The sequence below is a fragment of the Diabrotica virgifera genome, chromosome 7 (assembly GCF_917563875.1).
Source record: "Diabrotica virgifera virgifera chromosome 7, PGI_DIABVI_V3a".
NCBI lineage: Eukaryota > Metazoa > Arthropoda > Insecta > Coleoptera > Chrysomelidae > Diabrotica > Diabrotica virgifera.
In genome coordinates, this window is record NC_065449.1 from 95,672,797 (window position 1) to 95,692,284 (window position 19,488).

At 32.5% G+C, this 19,488-nt stretch overlaps 1 protein-coding gene across 1 annotated transcript in view; it reads left to right on the forward strand.

Annotated features, from left to right (window-relative positions):
• LOC114338471 (chromosome transmission fidelity protein 18 homolog) overlaps positions 1–19,488 on the forward strand; it is a 291,258-nt gene that overhangs the window by 35,540 nt on the left and 236,230 nt on the right. Inside the window, exons 5-6 of the mRNA XM_028289072.2 lie at positions 907–1,488; positions 15,393–15,778. Coding sequence (XP_028144873.2) covers positions 907–1,488; positions 15,393–15,778 — 968 coding nt within the window. The remainder of the gene's footprint in view (positions 1–906; positions 1,489–15,392; positions 15,779–19,488) is intronic.

The following is a 19,488-nucleotide window of genomic DNA, read 5'->3' on the forward strand; positions in this document are numbered from 1 at the left end:
TGTAAGATGAACGAATGAATTTCCTTCGTTTTGAAACTTTCAAATGATGGCAATGACTTGGACCCTTTTGTACCAGGGCTAAATTTGCTATATGTAATATCTGCACCTTATCCACTAATAATAAGACTTATTATAACCAAGACACTCGAGCACAAAATTTTTTTGAGATTTGAAAATTTCTGTCTTGAAGGCAGAGAACTTTTTCTTAGCCATAAGAGCAATTTCATGGTACTGAAAGCCACTGTACATAAAATACTTATACTAGTATGGAAGTAATCAAATCAGCATTAGTTCCACTTGGACCGCTTTCAAAAGAAGCTCAAGAAGCAAGGAACAAAGATTGCCGCAAGTTCCGGGAGCAATACACCAGAGACTGTTCACGTATTGCCGCGACTACAGATTTACCTTCAATGTTGATCATAACATCTGATCCACTGATAAATAGCTTCAGATAAATTCTAAACAAAACAGCTGGTAAATTGTACCCAGAGGTTTTAAAGTTGATTATAGCTACTACAGTAGAGTATCAACCTCTGTCAAATCTACTTCAAAATCAGACGAATATTTATTTATATATTTATGTATTTGTATTTATAATGTATTAAATATAGAAAAACTTTTGTTTTTAATTTTTTTATTTATTTTCTAAGCTTCTAGACCTCTCTGATTCAGTTTTTAACTAATAAAAATGATTTATTTTATTATAAAATTATATTATTGCTCGATACAAATGTAAATATGATGAAAAATAATTTTGTCCACCTAGCTTGTTCTAATCGACACACTGTGCGACCACTGGAAATGAAAAACAATGTAGGTTCTGAGGTATTTTCCTTCCATGTTTTTTGTTTCTACTTCCATGTTTCTATAAAATGTTGACTTAAACTTTAGGATTATTTTTTTTAGGTAAAACCACACTGGCTCACGTTGCTGCTAGGCACGCAGGTTACAATGTTGTAGAAATTAACGCTTCTGATGACCGCAGCACAGATGCCTTCAAAACGTTACTGGAAAATGCAACCCAAATGAAATCAGTAGTCGATAGAGAAGGAAGACCTAATTGTGTTGTTTTTGATGAGATTGACGGCGCTCCACAGACTTCTATAGACTTTTTAATAAAATTCATCAATGGCGCCGCTGTTACCAAAGCCAAAAAGGGGAAGGCCCAAAAGGAGTTTATTCTGAAACGGCCTATAATTTGTATATGTAATGACGTTTACGTTCCTGCATTAAGACCTTTGCGACAGGTTGCCTTCGTCGTACATTTCCCATCAACTTCGAGTAGTAGATTAGCCGAGAGATTGATGTGGATATCAAGGCGAGAGCAAATAAAAACCGATTTGGGTGCGATGATGGCTTTAGCTGAGAAAAGTAATAACGATATAAGGTCTTGTTTGAATGTGTTACATTTTTTCAAAGCTCAAAAGAAGGCTATTGGACTATCCGATATTTATAAAGTTAATATCGGAGAGAAGGACATGCAAAAAGGTAACGTTAGCGTTTTATCTTATATACCCTTAATCTGTGGGATATTTTCTCAAACGTCTTAATTTAATTTATACGATTTTTCAACGAAAACTTTTCGTTTATAAATTCGCAAAGTCTGTGCGTTAGTGCGTTGCCGCTCCTACAATACTTAGAGTAGATTTATCGATGGATTCTTATGTAGTTTTGTCTTCTGAATCCAAATCTGAATCCAAATCTGAAAACGGCATTTCGATATCTCTAACCGTCTTCGAGATAATCGACCTGAAAGTCTAAAATGTGACGTCACAATCCTTTTATTTTCTGCCGGCACACTAAACGTCACGTGAAATCGCTGCTAGTAAGTAGGCTAGTTTTTTTAATCTGCATTTGTTAAGAGGATCGGTACGTATTTTCGGCTGCAATGCTATTCAAATGGGGATTCATTTTTTTCAAATCCTGAGAAAACTAATAAGTATTTTTGAAAAATTTAAACGCAGAATGAAAGATTACGTTATTAGCGAGGGCCGAAAGTCCCTGAGAACTTCTATAATGTTTATTTTAATAAGTTACAGGGGTGAAAAAACTAAGAGAAAATTTAGTGTGATTTTTAATTTCAAATATCTCATTCAAAATAAACTTTTTATTTATTCTAAGGGACTTTCGGCCCTCGGTAATAATTTAGTCTTTCATTCTGCGTTTAAATTTTTCAAAAATATTTATTGGTTTTTTCAGGATTTGAAAAAAATGAACACAATGCCGTGGTAATATTTTCCAAATCTGTCTTTGTCTTACAACGCACTCAACCGAATATAATATTGTCAGCATATATTGTCAGTCAGACACTGACAATCAGTGACAATTTTAAATATTTGACATTGCATCGGGAATATTTTGAGAAATTGATTAAATATTATTGATATATAGTGTATTTGATAAATAACTGATTTAAGACGTGAACTTAATAAAAAGTTATTTATTGTGTATTATTTGTGGAAGATCCAAGCAGAGAATACATCAGATATATCCTGTGATCCAAGTATTTTGTTGTTAGAGATGTTCAAAATTGTAAGCGTTCCAAAATAACAACATATTATTAAAAAATCACTTTAACACTTTTCCTCTTTTCTCGATTGATTATTAGTTTTTGTTGTACAAATAAATTATTACAATCACTGAAAACATAGTGAAAAAATTATCACATTTATTAACTGAATTAATAATTTGCAATTATAAAAATAACAGTTATCCAAGAACATTCAAAAGCCATCTCTTTAAATTAATTATGACATTTTCAAGTAGAATGACATTCTAGTAATGTTTACATATCCACACCAGTGTGAATTTTACTACACGTAATTTGCCGTGTAAAGACAGAAAAAGTAGGGATACACGTAAAATATTTGCGAATTATGTACCCATAGCCTTAAGCAAAGCATAGGTTATTTACATTTGAGTTTGACACTTCGTGTCAAAGTTTAACCTTTAGCCACGTAACTACATATACAATTATTATTCGTTCATAAGTATAAAATTGTCCAGTATACACTTAAAAATAAAAAATAAAAAAAATAAAGCTTACAAATAACAATGCCTTCGTACTATGTTAATAAATACAACTATATTATTTTTTTTTTCTTTTTCACTACTAGACCTGGATCCCGCGTAAGAAAAAAAAGTTGATTAATAGCAAGCTGAAAATTTGTTAATAGCTTAACGGTGTCTAGTCGGACAAACATTGATGCACGTGAACACTGAAACAGGGGAAGTTTTAATGGTGGAACATGATAAACGTGTCGTCCTGACAAGTTTATGATGGTGAAAAATAGCAAGTTGTTTTTAAGTTTATTCAATAGCCAACGTTATATAATATATGAAAAAATGTTTGTCCGACAAAAAGGTTGGGCATTTTAACGAGTCCGACACGTAGAACATGTCACATCACAGGAACTATGTTGGTGATGAATAGCAGTCTGATTTTTGCATGAGAGTTTAATGAAAGGTTAAAAAAGCAATTGGAAGTTCTGTCGGACAAAATGAATGGGAAATTTTCCTAGTCGGACATTCTAAACATGTAAGATATAGACAAAAATGTTGGTGATAAATAGCAAGCTAATTTTGATTTGTTTATGTAGAAATTATATTTTGTAACGCAAAAAGTTATATGTCGGACAAAAAGTTTGGGCAAATCGACGGAAATAAATAAAAAACATTTTTTCAGAATGACTTATTATTAGTCACATATTGATAAAGCTATTTTAGTTGTATATTATTATTTATATTCACATATTTGCATGTGCATATATATACATGCACACTCCAAAAACAGTAAGGTAAGTTATCAGTGCATGTATATATTGCAAAAGAATTATTTTTTTGGGTGGAGTTTGTTCTAGATATTCTCAAAATGACAATAAAAAATGTCAAAGAACATGTGAAAGCAATCTCTTAGGCTTTTCTAATTGGGCGCATCAGAAAGTACGGAAAATTTCCTACAAAAAACGTTGTATACATTTTTTTCCACACTCAAATCTTAACCCTGTAAACGACATTGAAAAATGTGAAGAGTCTAAAACTTCGGTGCTTATAAGAATAGACGTAAATATGACACATTATGCTTAGAAGTATGTATTAGAAGGCTGCATTTGTCAGTGTGACACTTTGTGCTATACAAAGTAGTATTTGAAAGTACATGGTCTCTGAGTTTCTGTTTGCCGCGTGTGTTGGAAATTAAAATTTATATTAACTATGGAGTGTTTTTGTGTCTATTTTTGAGTGTCAACAGTTTAAATTTTAAGTCGCCAGATCAAAAGTGAAACCATTCAACGGAACATTTTTGAGTAATTTTCGAACATTTTACAAAGTTAGTAAAATACTTGGTCATCAATTCAATGAGGTTCAGTTGCCAGATAATTGTGAAAGTTCTATTGAATATCATTCTTCGTGCTATAATGCTTTGCCTGATTGAAAAAGGGTACCTAAATAAATTATTACTAAAATTGTATAACGTAATTTTTCTCAACTTTCTACAAATGAAATAATAATGTAATTAATATGTCACTTGACAAGAAATAATTTGCTGCCAAAATAAATCGATTAGTTTAAATTTGAAGTTACGATTGCAATTTATTATGAATTATTGTCAAAAGTGACAGTTTTTCTTAAATGGAAATGTATTCATAGACATAAGGGTAGACAGGGAATACAGTGCAAAAAGTCGATAGGTGGTCTATATATCTCTTTTAACCAAGCGATCCCGCGCATGTGGCAGACAAAGATAGCTAGACCACTCAATCCATAATATAATTTGCCTGATCTACTATAAATGTATTACAGTGAGGTATCTAAATGATGTTGAGATAAATCGAAAGATATCGATTGTAATTGATTGCAGGTACTTTTGACATAGAACAATCACCCCTTATTGAAATTTCAAAAATTATTTTTTTAAATTGTCCGACTACAAAATCTACCCCTTATTTTTTTCCGACAACAGTCATTCTTGGTAAGGAATAATTTACTTAATTAAATTTCATCTTTGTCGGAAAGCTATTTATCACCAGAATTTTTGTCTATATCTTACCTGTTTAGAATGTCCGACTACGAAAACTTCCCATTAATTTTGTCGGACAGAACTTCCAATTGCTTTTTTAACCTTTCATTAAACTCTCATGCAAAAATCAGACTGCTATTCATCACCAACATAATTCCTGTGATGTGCCATGTTCTACGTGTCGGACTCGTTAAAATGCCCAACATTTTTGTCGGACAAACATTTTCGCATATATTACATAACGTTGGCTATCGAATAAACTTAAAAACAACTTGCTATTTTTCACAATCATAAACTTGTCAGGACGACACGTTTATCATGCTCCACAATTAAAACTTCCCCTGTTTCAGTGTTCCCGTGCATCAAAGTTTGTCCGACTAGACAACGTTAAGCTATTAACAAATTTTCAGCTTGCTATTAATCAACTTTTCTTTCTTACGCGGGATCCAGGCCTATACGGTAAGAACTAAAAACATACATAGGTTACAAAATAATATAATTAATTACAGTAAATATCTCATTCATACATTACATAATACAAAAGAAATACCTATTCATTCAAACGATTAGTTTTACATTCACACTTTTAATTTAATTTTTTGAAGAAATGTCATAATTAGCTTAAAAATTTTAATGTTATCCACACTTAATAGCACATTTAAGTCTAGGGGAGACTTAAACCTGCTTTCAGCAATTCTTGTAGCAGCCACATACTTGCATTGAAATTTTAAATTAAGTATTAATAAAATATTAATGACATTTGATAGTGAATTTAATTATTATATAAAATAAATAAGATGTTCAAAAATACAATTTGAGTTTGAGTAAATTTTGAAAGCAATAATTTATTAACAACTTTAAAAAGGTTTATTATACGAGTATATGGCCTCCCCTTTAATGGGAGTACCTAATGATAAATGGACTGTTCCATTTGTTATGAAATGAAAATTGTTATTATAGTCGGTTCGCTAAACTCAGACACAACTGGCTAGTGGTAATTTTTAGTGGTAAAATTACTAATTATTTAGTAATTATTTTTTTTGCCAAATTGGCAAAATTACTGACTAAAATCACTAGCCAGTTGTGTCTAAGTTTAGCGAACCGACTATATGAAATATTGTTTAGAATAAAAAATTATGGTCTGATATATGTGCAACTACATCCTTCTAATGGAAAAAAATATTTGAAGTTTTTTCTCAAATTATGGATACCAACAACATTCTCATGTTTATTTCAACATTTATTTTTAATTTGACGAAGAAAAGTTATTCTTCATAAAAAGCTATCCATGGTCAAAGATTTATGATGCAATCATCATATATCAAATTTTATTAATTTTATACGAGGTATATAAAAATAGAATTTGGATTAAGAGTAAAGTACCTTTTAGTCCATTCTTTCACGGTTTTTGCTCTAAATTTTAAAGAACCGCTTGGACTGACATGAAATTTGGTATACTTATAGCTTACATGCCAAAGAAAAAAAGTGATATTGTGCCGATGTGTGCTTTTGCCCTGGGGGTGAATTTCACCCCCTTTTGGGGGTGAAGAAATATATGTCCAAAATAAGTCCGGAAATGGGTAAACTGACTAATTTTAAGTAACTTTTGTTCTATAGAGCTTTTTCGCCAAGTCAACACTTTTCGAGTTATTTGCGAGTGAATATGTTCACATTTCAACAAAACAACCACATTTTTAGACGGTTTTTTGCAAATAACTCAAAAAGTAAGTATTTTGTCGAAAAAAACGTTCTTAGCAAAAATATAGCTTATAAAAAAGTAAAAAGAATGGTGTACACGTTGGGTCTCTGGATCATGTAGAACCAGAGTTATAGCCAATGAAAAATAGATTCATATTCACCAAATTTCAAATAGAATATTTCGACGTGAAATATCCAAAAAATTAAGCACTTTTTGGGGAAAACCCATTATAACTTTTTAAAGTGTTTAAAAAAAGCTTTATATCTGTTTTTACAAAAAGTTTCTAGCATTAAATTTAAGCAAGTTACGCTCAAAACAAAGTTGGTCCCTTTTGTTTTTGCAAAAAAAATCGGAAGACCACCCCCTAATTAGCAACTTAAATGAAATTAATCGTTACCGCTCCACAAATTATTTTACTTGTATTGTGTTTATATGATCTGTAAGTTTCATCGATTCAAAGTGCTTATTTTTGAAAAAATTTGGTTTCAAAGTAAAATTTTTAAAAACTTAAATTTTGAAATATATGCTTTCTTTTCAAAATAACTTAAACATTGTTAGAGATACTTTTGAGTATAAAAGATTTGTTTTTCTGTTAGACAAAAATTGATTAAGATTTGGTGTTTCTAAATTTGCATACATTCGTGATCAGTGACTCGTTCAACCCCTTTTAACTACAGTCGTTTCAATAATAAGGACTTTGAACCGATGAAACTTACAGATCATATAAACAATATATACACGAGTCAAGAAACTTGTGAAGTCGTAACGATTAAGTGCATTTAAGATACTAATTAGAGGGTGATTTTCTCGATTTTTTTACCAAAACCAAAAGGGACTAACTTTATTTTGAGCGTAACTTGTCTAATTTTGACGCTAGAAATTTTTTTTATAAAACAAAAATGAAGCTTTTTTTAAACACTTTAAATAAGTTGTAATGAGCTTTCCCCGAAATGTGCTTCATTTTTGGTTATTTCACGTTAAAATATTCCATTTGGAATTTGAAGAATATTAACCTATTTTTTATTAGCTATAACTCTGCTTCTACTAGGTGTAGAGACGTGATATATACACCATTTTTTTTTTAAATTTTGTTACAGGCTATATTTTTAATAAGAATGTTTTTTCGACAAAATTCTTACTATTTGAGTTATTTGCGAAAAACCATCTAAAAGCGTGGTTATTTTGTTGAAAAAATGAGCATATTCACTGCCAAATAACTCGAAAAGGATTGACTTAGTGAAAAAGCATTATAGAACAAAAGTGACTTAAAATTAGCCAGTTTATCCATTTCCTGACTTTCTTTGGACGAATATTTTTTCACCCCCAAAAGGGGGTGAAAACCACCCCCTGGGCAAAAGCACATCGGCACAATATCACTTTTTTTCTCTGACTTGTTGGCTATGTGTATGCCAAATTTCATGTCAATTCAAGCGGTTCTTTAAAATTTAGAGGTTTTGCAATATTTTACCGTTAAAGAACGGACTATTTATAGTTCATAACATTTAAATTAGAATGATATAATTGCACATTAAAACATAATTTTTAATTCTAAACAACTTTTCATAATAGTAATTTTTCATATTATGAATTAAAATACGTAAATAAACAAAGTTTTCGTTATAATAATGCTCGTATTTTCAGCTTGTTTTTATTTAAATTAAAGTGTCTCGGCAACTATTGGCCATTGGCACTGGTACCAGATAGTTTTTTGGTATCAGATAGCGTTTTCCTGTTCTATTATTGGTATATTTGTGTTGTTCACTTCTTCTTTTTTAAGTATTGGCAACAAAAGACTGCTGTATTCTGCCGATAGATTCGCTACACATTTTTCTTCATTCAATCGGATGAGGGCTGCTTCTGTGATTTTTCTCTTTTTCATGTCTGTTCCCTTCATGCCGATTGATGCATCTTTCCACCGTGGTCTGCGTTCATTGTTCCAGGTATGTTTGCATATCTGTGATTTGTCGAAATCCCTGTTTTTGATGTATTTTTCATGCTCGTTTATTCTGACGCTTATTGGTCTTGCAGTTTCTCCCACGTAGATGTTATCTCATTCACAGGGTATTTTATAGATGCAGTTCTTTGACCTCCTCTGTTTGTTTTTCGGTTTGGTTTTGGACACGACTGATCTGAGAGTGTTGGTTGTTTTAAATGTTTTTGTTATGTTGTACTTATTCCGTATCCTTTTTTAAGGATGGTATAAACGGCAATAAAAAATGGGGGTTCCCATTGAAGATTTTAAAGTAACCCCCCACCCCACCTCCGTGGGGGTCATGTTTGATGTCATTCGATATAGTTTTGAAAAATATTGAACACATTTTTTAAAAATAAAATAAATCTTAATTCATTACAAAACAATCTTATTTTTCACTTAGAATAGGGAGCGCAGACCAGCACTCTGAATCGACGATTTTCGACTCTTGTTCAAGTCATCCTCGGAGAGGAGTAGGGCTGCTGCTCTCTACTCGAAGTGACCAACCATGAAAGTTTATTCCCACATTGCAACTGACGTGTATTGAGTAGGTGACTAGCGTTATCTGGCAACTGAAAGGAAAGGTAAAGTTTTCATCCTAATAGCAAAAATTAATAATATTGAAAAATATTAAAAATATTACTAAAAGATTTTTAAATGAAAACTTTTTGGTCCATTTCCTTGGTAACACCTCCATGGCTTCTACAATTTGCAAGCCAGATGGATGCTAAAACGAAGAAGACAAGAGGGAATTCAAAAACTTACAATTCACGACCCCGTCTGTACAGCTGGTAAATTCCAACAGAAAATGGACCTAGCTACTCAAAAGAGTAACGACCAATATAAAAATAAAATAAAAATTCCATTTTTATTCAGTTGCAATGCGAAGGCAAGACAATCTTATTTTTCACTTAGAATAGGGAGTGCAGACCAATAATCTGAATCGACGATTTTCGACTCTTGTTGGAGTCATCCTCGGAGAGGCGCAGGCCTGCTGCTCTCTACTCGAAGTGACCAACCATGAAAGCTTATCCCCACATTGCAACTGCCCCATAAGCTTTCATGGTTGGTCACTTCGAGTAGAGATCAGCAGGCCTACGCCTCTCCGAGGATGACTCCAACAAGAGTTGAAAATCTTCGATTCAGAGTGCTGGTCTGCGCTCCCTATTCTAAGTGAAAAATAAGATTGTTTTGCCTTCGCATTGCAACTGAATAAAAATGGAATTTTTATTTTATTTTTATATTGGTCGTTACTCCTTTGAGTAACTAGGTCCATTTTCTATTGGAATTTACCAGCTGAATAGACGGGGTCGTGTATTGTAAGTTTTTGAATTTCCTCTTGTCTTCTTCGTTTCAGCATCCATCTGGCTTGCAAATTGTAGAAGCCATGGAGGTGTTACCAAGGAAATGGACCAAAAAGTTTTCATTTAAAAATCTTTTAGTCATATTTTTAATATGTTTCAATATTATTAATTTTTGCTATTAGGATGAAAATTTTACCTTACCTTTCAGTTGCCAGATGACGCTAGTCACCTACTCCATACACGTCAGTTGCAATGTGGGAATAAGCTTTCATGGTTGATCACTTCGAGTAGAGAGCAGCTGAGCAGCAGGCCTACTCCTCTCCCAGGATGGCTCCAACAAGAGTCGAAAATCGTCGAGTCAGAGTGCTGGTCTGCGCTCCCTATTCTAAGTGAAGAATAAGATTGTTTTGCCTTCGTATTTTCGCATTGCAACTGAATAAAAATGGAATTTTTATTTTATTTTTATATTGGTCTTTACTCTTTTGAGTAACTAGGTCCATTTTCTGTTGGAATTTACCAGCTGAATAGACGGGGTCGTGAATTGTAAGTTTTTGAATTTCCTCTTGTCTTCTTCGTTTCAGCATCCATCTGGCTTGCAAATTGTAGAAGCCATGGAGGTGTTACCAAGGAAATGGACCAAAAAGTTTTCATTTAAAAATCTTTTAGTAATATTTTTAATATTTTTCAATATTATTAATTTTTGCTATTAGGATGAAAACTTTACCTTACCTTATATTTTACCCATATTTTTTAGTTTTTCGTTCTGAAAGTTACCCCCACCCCATACGTGAGTTGTCGTGTTTAGTATCACGCGATAAATTCTTGAAAAATATTGAACACCTATTTTTCTGTTTTTCGATCTGATGTTCATTTCGCGAAATATTCGCTTTTTTCTTGTGAAACTTTGTGACTCACCCATTTCCTTACGCCCCGTTCAAATCGTCAGATTTTTAAAATATACACTGTTTTTCATGTACTTAACTTCTTTTTCTTCTTCTTGATGTGCCTATGCGTGACGAATGTTGGCGATCATCATGGCAATCTTCACTTTATCTGCAGCAACGCGAAGAGCTGCACATATGTTGTGTTGAACCAGGTTCTGAGGTTCTTTAACCAGGATGTTCTTCTTCTTCTTGGACCTCGCGTTCCAAATATTTTTCTTTTGCAGGATGGCTTGTAGGAGGGCATATCTGGATTCATTTCGCATAATGTGTCTAAAGTATTCCAACTTTCGAGATTTGATGGTGGTTAGTACTTCTCGGTTCTTCTAAATTCTTCTAAGGACCTCCTCATTTGTGATCCGATCAGTCCATGGGATTTTAAGAATTCTCCGATATAGCCACATCTCAAATGTTTCCAATTTTCGGCACATATCTTCGTTCAAGGTCCATGATTCAACACCATAAAAAAGGACAGAGAAGACGTAGCATCTCAGCATTTTTACTTTTATACCAAGAGAAAGGTTATGGTTCTTGAAAAAGGTCCCATACGGTTGAAGATTGATCTAACTTTCCGATGCGCACTCATCTCTTGGTTGTTGGTCCATTCTTCATTTATTATGGTGCCGAGGTAGTTGTAGTGCCTCACTCTTTCTACAGGGATTTGGTTGATGTAGAGTTGACCTTGTGTTATCTTTTTCTTGCTGACGATTATAGTAGTACTTAACTTACCTTGTTTTAATCTGACGTTTCCGAGTTTTTCTAAGGATAGATTTTTTACGGAATGCCCCCAACGCACGCCTCTCTATTAAGAGTCCATATTATATGGTAGGGGTACATTTACAGGGGACAAGGTTTCTCCCCATGTAATTGTATGACGCGCTCGAGTAACGCGTAAAATCCACGCTTGGGCTCCCCTACCATAGAATGTTGATGTTTGGTATCTTAAGCTGGCTACACATTATGCACGATTCGCGATTCGTGATGCGCGATGCGTGATTCGTCGTAATTCGATATCAGCTCGCTACACACTATGCACGATTCGCGATTCGTGATGCGCGATTCGTCCAGTTCGTTGTAGTTCATAGTAATTTAGTAAATATGTATTTGTTATTAATCGGTAACTATAAAAATATTTGTCAAAAATAATAATTTAAACATCATGATTTTTAATCAAATTACATTTTTTATTTAAACAAAATTATGATTTTTTGTATTGATATTATGATGACGTACTCAGGATTCTTTTTCGGAATGAGCTGTTATTTTTCATATACCATGTCCTTTCAGAACGTTTGTTACCATCATAGGTATCTTAATTTTATTTATTGCCACCCTAAATCAACCATGAAGTTCTTCTTCGTCCTGGACTACATTTGCCTTTTTATTTTCACTTGAATAATATTTTGTAGCAATCTATATTTGGGACCTCTCATTAAATGTCAGAAATAATCCAGCTATCTCTTCTTGATGCTTTTTATAGCCGCAGTAGTCTTGCTGAGACATTCTAGTATTGTGTAGTTTCGAATCTTCTCCATCCAATAAACTCTTAAAATTCTTCTCTTGCACCACATTCCGAGAGCCTCAAGGCGATTTATTTCGATTTTATTCATAGTCCAAGACTCGACACCATACAGTAAGACCGAGAACACGTAGCAGCGAAGTAGTCGGATCCTTAATGCCAATTTTAGGTCTCTGTTACATAGTACTTTGGACATCCTTCTAAAAGCGGTTCTTATTCGGGGGGTTTTATTAAATGATCAAATTACCATAACAGCACCGGCAATTACTATTTTTATCTGGTCTCTGGCATTGAATTGAATAGATTGCAATTGCATAGATTTATTGTGGCACTTTTTCATTTATTATGTTCCAAAGACTTTTAATAAATTTCGATTCCAAGGAATTCTGCCCTATTTATGTTTCAGTTATTCAATTATCAACAAAACACAAAATTCACTATTTATGTTCAATCGTAATCTCTTTCTTAAAAACAGTGTCAGTAGACACCAGGCGAGGTCTATTTGACTCCATTGAGCTTCGCAGGTCATAACGCCAGACAAACGGACAATAGGTGGAATACCACGATACAACAATGGCGACCATGGACAAGAAAGAGAGCAAGAGGACGACCTCACATGGGATGGGAAAATTTTTTAATATCTTTGAATTGAACTGTCCATTCTTCAAGATATTTCAAGTAGATTAGTGGGACCTTGTCCTTCCAGTCTACTGATGTATTTTCGAATAATTAAAAGAAAGTAATCCTTATCAATTATTCTTTCTCGTAATTATTGATTTCATTTGACCCTTTCGTAATTGAAATTTTCCCCCTTTTTTCCAGCAATGTGAAATAATGTAAAGGGCTGCAATATACTTGGACAGTTTTTTAAATATTTTCTACAGCTGGCAGCAGAGCCTGTTTTGCTGTCACCAAGAATTCTTTAATATTCGATTTCTGCGCTTTCACAAAAATCCTTCAACCTTTTAAAACGCACAGTACATTATTTTCAATATTTTCAACATCAACTGGAAGCGGGTACTTCGATGTAGTTTGAATAGTATTGTATTATGTAGAATGTGCGCTGCACAACCTACTCCAACATTGTTTTGGTTCAAATGTTCGTTAATTTTCGAAAAAACGTTATTGATGCCTCTTCTAGCTTTTCCACCGAACTTTGCGTTAATTTTACCCGCACAATAATTTTATTGTTCAAATTATTCTTTTTTAAAATAGTACTTATTGAGTAAAAAATTATTTTATCTACTCTATGTCATATTATGTATCAGTTTTTAGTTTTCGAAAACTGTCATTATAGATAGCAGTGCGTGAAGGGTTTAAAGTGTGCGTGAAGTAACAATGTATTTTAAATAGGATTTACTTTTTCGCACACTTTCAATGGGTTTTTTGGCACACTTTCATATAATCAAATATCCTTAACTTTCGCGTTGTCATGGTGATGACAATATGAGCAATGACTTACAACAAAATTTTTGATAGTTTTGTGGTTTGAAAGTAGTTGGATTTTTAAATGTCAAAGTTCTAAAAATTGTAGAATAGAAATCAATTCCGAAGTTACAGTTTTTTTATTTACGAAGACTATTTTTTATTTACTACCGACGAAGAGTTACATTTTTTTATTTGTTTATCGAAGAGTAGATAAAATATTGTATGAAACTGTGCGTGAAGTACTTTTTGCGAACTTACGCGATGTATATCACTCGCTCCGTTGTCGCTCGTGCTCTAAATATCGCGTGCGTTCGCAAAAAGCATACTTCACGAACTGTTTCATAAATAACTATTTGAATTTTCATTCGGCAATGACACAAAATCTAATATTCTAATTTTAATTCCTGTTTTTGGATAAAAAAATCTAACAATTGTCGCAAAATTTTTTAATTCTTTGTGGTTGGAAGCATCAGAATATTTGGTGAAAACGCCAATTTCACGATATGGCATCATATCGTGAAAACGAATATGGTGAGAAAACATAACTGCTTCGGTTTTTGTCCTTGTATATCCAAATTTTTTGTCGTATAAAGTTTTGATCATTTGCGACGTACCTATAATCCATTCATCTGAAACTTTGATTATGTCGTGGAAAGCAAATGTAGTCCTTTCGCTAATGCTAGCAGTGTTCAGCGTAGCAGAAAAAATTGTTCCATTTTAAACGAAGAAGCGGCGTCATTAAATATCTTTTGTGCCTCTTTGTCGCTGGATGTTTAGTAATATCAATATCATTTTTTGCACCATATCAGACCGAACATTCAGCATTGCATTTATCACACCGTACCATAAAACACCATCGACTAAAAAATCTTGGGTACATTCTCTAATTTATTTTACTTTGCATGAATTTTATGCGTTTTTTATGTTTTATACCTTTTATTTCTTTATATTCACCATAATACTTAATAAATAATAGATAATATATTTTTATAGTACATTAAAAATAAGAAATACAGATATTTTCTAAAAAGCTGAACATTTTTAAGAATCGGTGGGACGCGGGACATTCCACTAAAAATCGGTACTGTCCGGCCAAAATCTGGACGTGTGGTCGTTTTAAATTATTAACATAGGTTTGGACGCATTGACTATGTACATTTCGGTGAATCAGCGATTTGTGTTGATGCACAGCCTTTGATATTCGGTAATTTACCGCTACCAAGAGCGAATTACTGTGCACACACGAATCATGTTGTTTACGAATCGATTTTTAACGCACAAGACCCTACACACTATTCGTGCACTAACGTGCACTGACCGCGAATCGCGCATCACGAATCGCGAATCACTCAACGAACTAGCCGCTACACACTATGCGTGCACCGCCCACGAATCGCGAATCGCGCATCACGAATCGCGAATCATGCATAATGTGTAGCCAACTTTAGTGTCACATAAAACATAAAATTTGTTTTTTTAATAAACGTATTAATTATTATAACAATTTTTTAGGTTTGTTTACCGTTTGGCAGGAAATTTTCCATATAGTTCGTCCGAAAGTAAATCCTCTAGTTAATCAGACAATTTCGTCCCATAAACAAATGATTCAAGCCAGGATGGCGAAAGTTTTACAAACCATTTGCTCGTTTGGAGATTATGACAGAGTGGCACAAGGTGTTTTTGAGAATTTTACTCATTTAAAACTGAAGGATTCTACGTTACAAGGACTAAGCCAAGCCATGGACTGGTTCGTTTTTAGTGATATTTTAAATAAGCAGATTTATTCTTTGCAAAATTATTCGTTAAGTTCCTATTTACCGTACGCTTTTGTTGTTTGGCATTTCTTGTTCGCTACTCCTCAATCGCAGAAGTTAAATTTTCCCACTATGGGATACGAGGTGAGTTATTGTTTTATCAGTTATTACAATATTTTATAAACTTGCTTGCATAGAAATCGGCCCATTTTAAACTTTTGACTTGAACTATATGGTACATTCCATGTCAAATCACTCAGACAAAAACTTTTGGATCTCCGATTTGTCTGAAACTTGGTTTATAGCTTCTGCAGAACGTAAAAATAAGCTCAAGCTGAAGCATTTACGCCCGAACAGTATTCTTCTTTTTTTCTCAAAATATCATTTTTAGCGATTTTACAGTTATTTAGTATTTATTTAAGTAAATGTGGGTTTTATATCATAAAGTATCGATGAAAAAAATAATTTTTTTGATAGAAGGGACCCAAAAATGTAATTTTAAGGCATTACATCAAGTTATTTTGATTCAAGAACAAGTTTTTGATCCAATTTTAGTGTAGAAAACGTTAAAATACCGTTTTTTTACAATTTCCTTCATTCCCAAAATACATCATCTTCGATTTGGCTGAAAATTTGCCCACATATAGCCAAAATACAGGGCTTTAAGTGGTTAAAAGGATTTTTAAAATGTACATGCAATAATATCAGACTCAAAAGTATATAGTCAAATCGAGATAGCATTTGACCTTGTATGTCGAGCTGCCCAAAATTTTATTTTTTTAATCTTTAGGGGGGTCAGTAATAGTCTAAATTTAAATTAATCGCGAATGAATTCCGCCGTTACGTTAGCCGCCATCTTGATTTTAAAGGAGAACCGTTTTTGCTCAATAGCTCCGCCATTTTCAACGTTTCGACAAAAAGTGTAAGGACTGAAATTGTTGAAAATACTATTTCCTATAATTTCCTTTATTACAATTTTTTTTGTACGGTCGATAGTTTCGGAGTTAATGGTGAAAATAGTGACAGAGCATAATTATTGAACTATCTCGTTTATTATTAGTTTTAAAATAAAAATGTACTTATACAAAAATGGAGAGAATTAAATTTTATATAATTTTGGTCTGTATCATTTTTTTTGCCAAAATCAATATTTAAGGTAGTACGTATGCGGTAAAGCCGCGAGCGTAAGACCTGATTGGTTTTAGAGCAGATGTTTTCGTTCAATATCTTCGCCATTTTCAATTTTTCTACAAAAATCGTAGCAACTGAAATTGTTCCAAATAAATCGTATTTACAATTATATTACAATTTCTTTTTAACATTTTTGTTGTGAGGTTGATATTTTCGAGTTAATTGAACTTAGAGTAGACGCCTACATTTTTGACTCTGATATTATTGCATATAACTTTTTTGTATTGCAAAATTTTAAAAATCCTTTTAACCACTTCTAGTCCTGTGTTTTGGCTATATTTGGCAAATTTTTAGCCAAATCGAAGATGATGTATTTTGGGAATGGAGGAAAATGTAAAAAACGGTATTTTAACGTTTTCTACACTAAAATTTGACCAAAAACTTATTTTTGAATCAAAATAACTTGTTATGATGCCTTATAATAACATTTTTGGGTCCCTTCTATTAAAAAAATTATTTTTTTCATTGATAATTTATGATATGACACAAAAAATAAATATGTTTAAATAAATACCAAATCACTGTAAAATCGATAAAAATGATATTTTGAGAGAAAAAAAAAGAAGACTGTTCCTGCTTAAATGCTTCAGCTTAAGCATATTTTTAAGTTCTGCAGAAGCTACAAACCACGTTTCCGACAAATCTTCCACCAAAAAATGGATATCTTTTTTGAAAGATAATTTAATAGGCTTTAATATGAGTTTTTTTGTCATGGATAAATCCTAATGTGACAAGTAACGCAGCCTGTCCGGTCAGATTTCGATATGTAAACATTGAATGACGTTTATTTGTTGACGTATTTTGTTAATGATGTATTTTGTTGTTTATTTTTTATAACAGCCCGGAATGACTAAATCGAATTAGCTAATTTCGATTTAAAAACATTTGCAGAAGTCCAAGGAAGGTTTGCAAGGTGAGAAAATATGATGAAATTGTAAAGAAAATACTAAAAACAACAATGTTATTGTCATATACATACAGTTATATTATACTCCTTTAGATTTACGTCACTAAGCCTGCGGCTAACTTCGGGTCTATTTACTATTTTATGTTTCCCGTGCAATCCATGTTTTTGGTACTTTGTTTAATCTAAACAAATATGGTAAATAGAATTGTTTCATTGTCTTTATAATTATTAAAATGTATATTGCATGAATGCACATACAGGAATCTTCAACTTTATCACAGAGAAAATGTTGAAAAATAGTTTTTATTATTGTAAGTAAACAATGTTCTAAAATTATTTGTAATTATAAACGTATTTTCTGTATATTAATTACTAAGCAACCGGCAGAGTGCAGGCAGCAGAACCGGTTCAGATGGTAGGTTTATATAAACCTTACCATGATCAAAAATTATTGTAACGTGTTTTGTGAAAGTCCTGTGTGATGGTCTGGATGATTTTTTGTAACTTTACACAACTTTGACTACATACTACAAGTAAAATTTTCAACCAAGTTTATTAGGTATTATAAAGAAAAACAAGAACTTTTTCTGGTCGTTTAAGATGGAATCCCGCTCTCTCTTTTTAGTGGTACTTTAAGAATTTTGACCATAGCTCTGATGATGGCTTTGTAAGCCGAAAGCGCTCAACTAGGAATTTAAAAATAACTTTACACGCTTAAAAAATACGATTCTTTCCCATTTTTTCACTTGTCAGAAGTGTGTACAAAAACGTGTCAGTCTTTTCAATTGTTAGATTATTTTAAATTGTTTTGCTCCTATTTGGTATCGATTTTTATTTCTTTCTTTCTTTCTGTCTTTTCTTTCTTTTTCTTTTGTAACTCCCGGAATAAAAGTATCGTCAAAAAACAAAAGATTCTTATTACAACTAAAAAAATATACAAATAATATTACCATAAAAAACTACATTAAAACGTATTGTCGATGGTTACAAGAAATAATTAAAGAGGCAAAAAATAAGTACTTCCACGGTATAATCAACTCCTCAAATAATAAATCTAAAGCGACATGTGATTTAATTTCACATTTTAACAAAAGAAACATAACAGCTAAGAAAGATATATTTATTAAAAAAGATGATATTGATATCACAAATCCAACTGAAGTTGCAGAAGAATTTAAATCTTATTTTCAACACATTGCATCAAGTATTATTCCTAATATCAAAAGTAAAAAATGTAGTGATAACTATTTGCAGAGTTTACCGGCAAATAATGTAAGTTCATTGTTTTTTGGACCTTTAATAGAAACTGATGTCAGGGAGTGCATTTTGTCACAAAAACCAAAGAAATCCGCGGGGCTTGACAAAATTCCAGTTACCCTTGTAAAAGAAAATATTGATACCCTTTGTAGGCCTTTAGTTTTTCTTTTTAATTTGTCTCTTGAAAACGGAATATTTCCTAAATGTTTTAAAAAATCGGTAGTTACTCCTGTACATAAAAAAGGTGATAGGTGTAATATAGAGAACTATCGCGGAGTGTCTCTATTAGTGATGTAACGAATATTCGTATTCGCATTCGCGAATATTCGCATGTTTTTGCACATTCGCATTCGCATCCGCATTCGAGAAATTTGTGCGAATGTTTTGCGAATATGAAAACCAGAAAAAAAATAATTTTAAGAGAATATTTGGTTAATAAAATCAAAATCTATTCACTCTCATCTTTTTTTATTAAGAAAAGGTAACTTAACCTCAAACA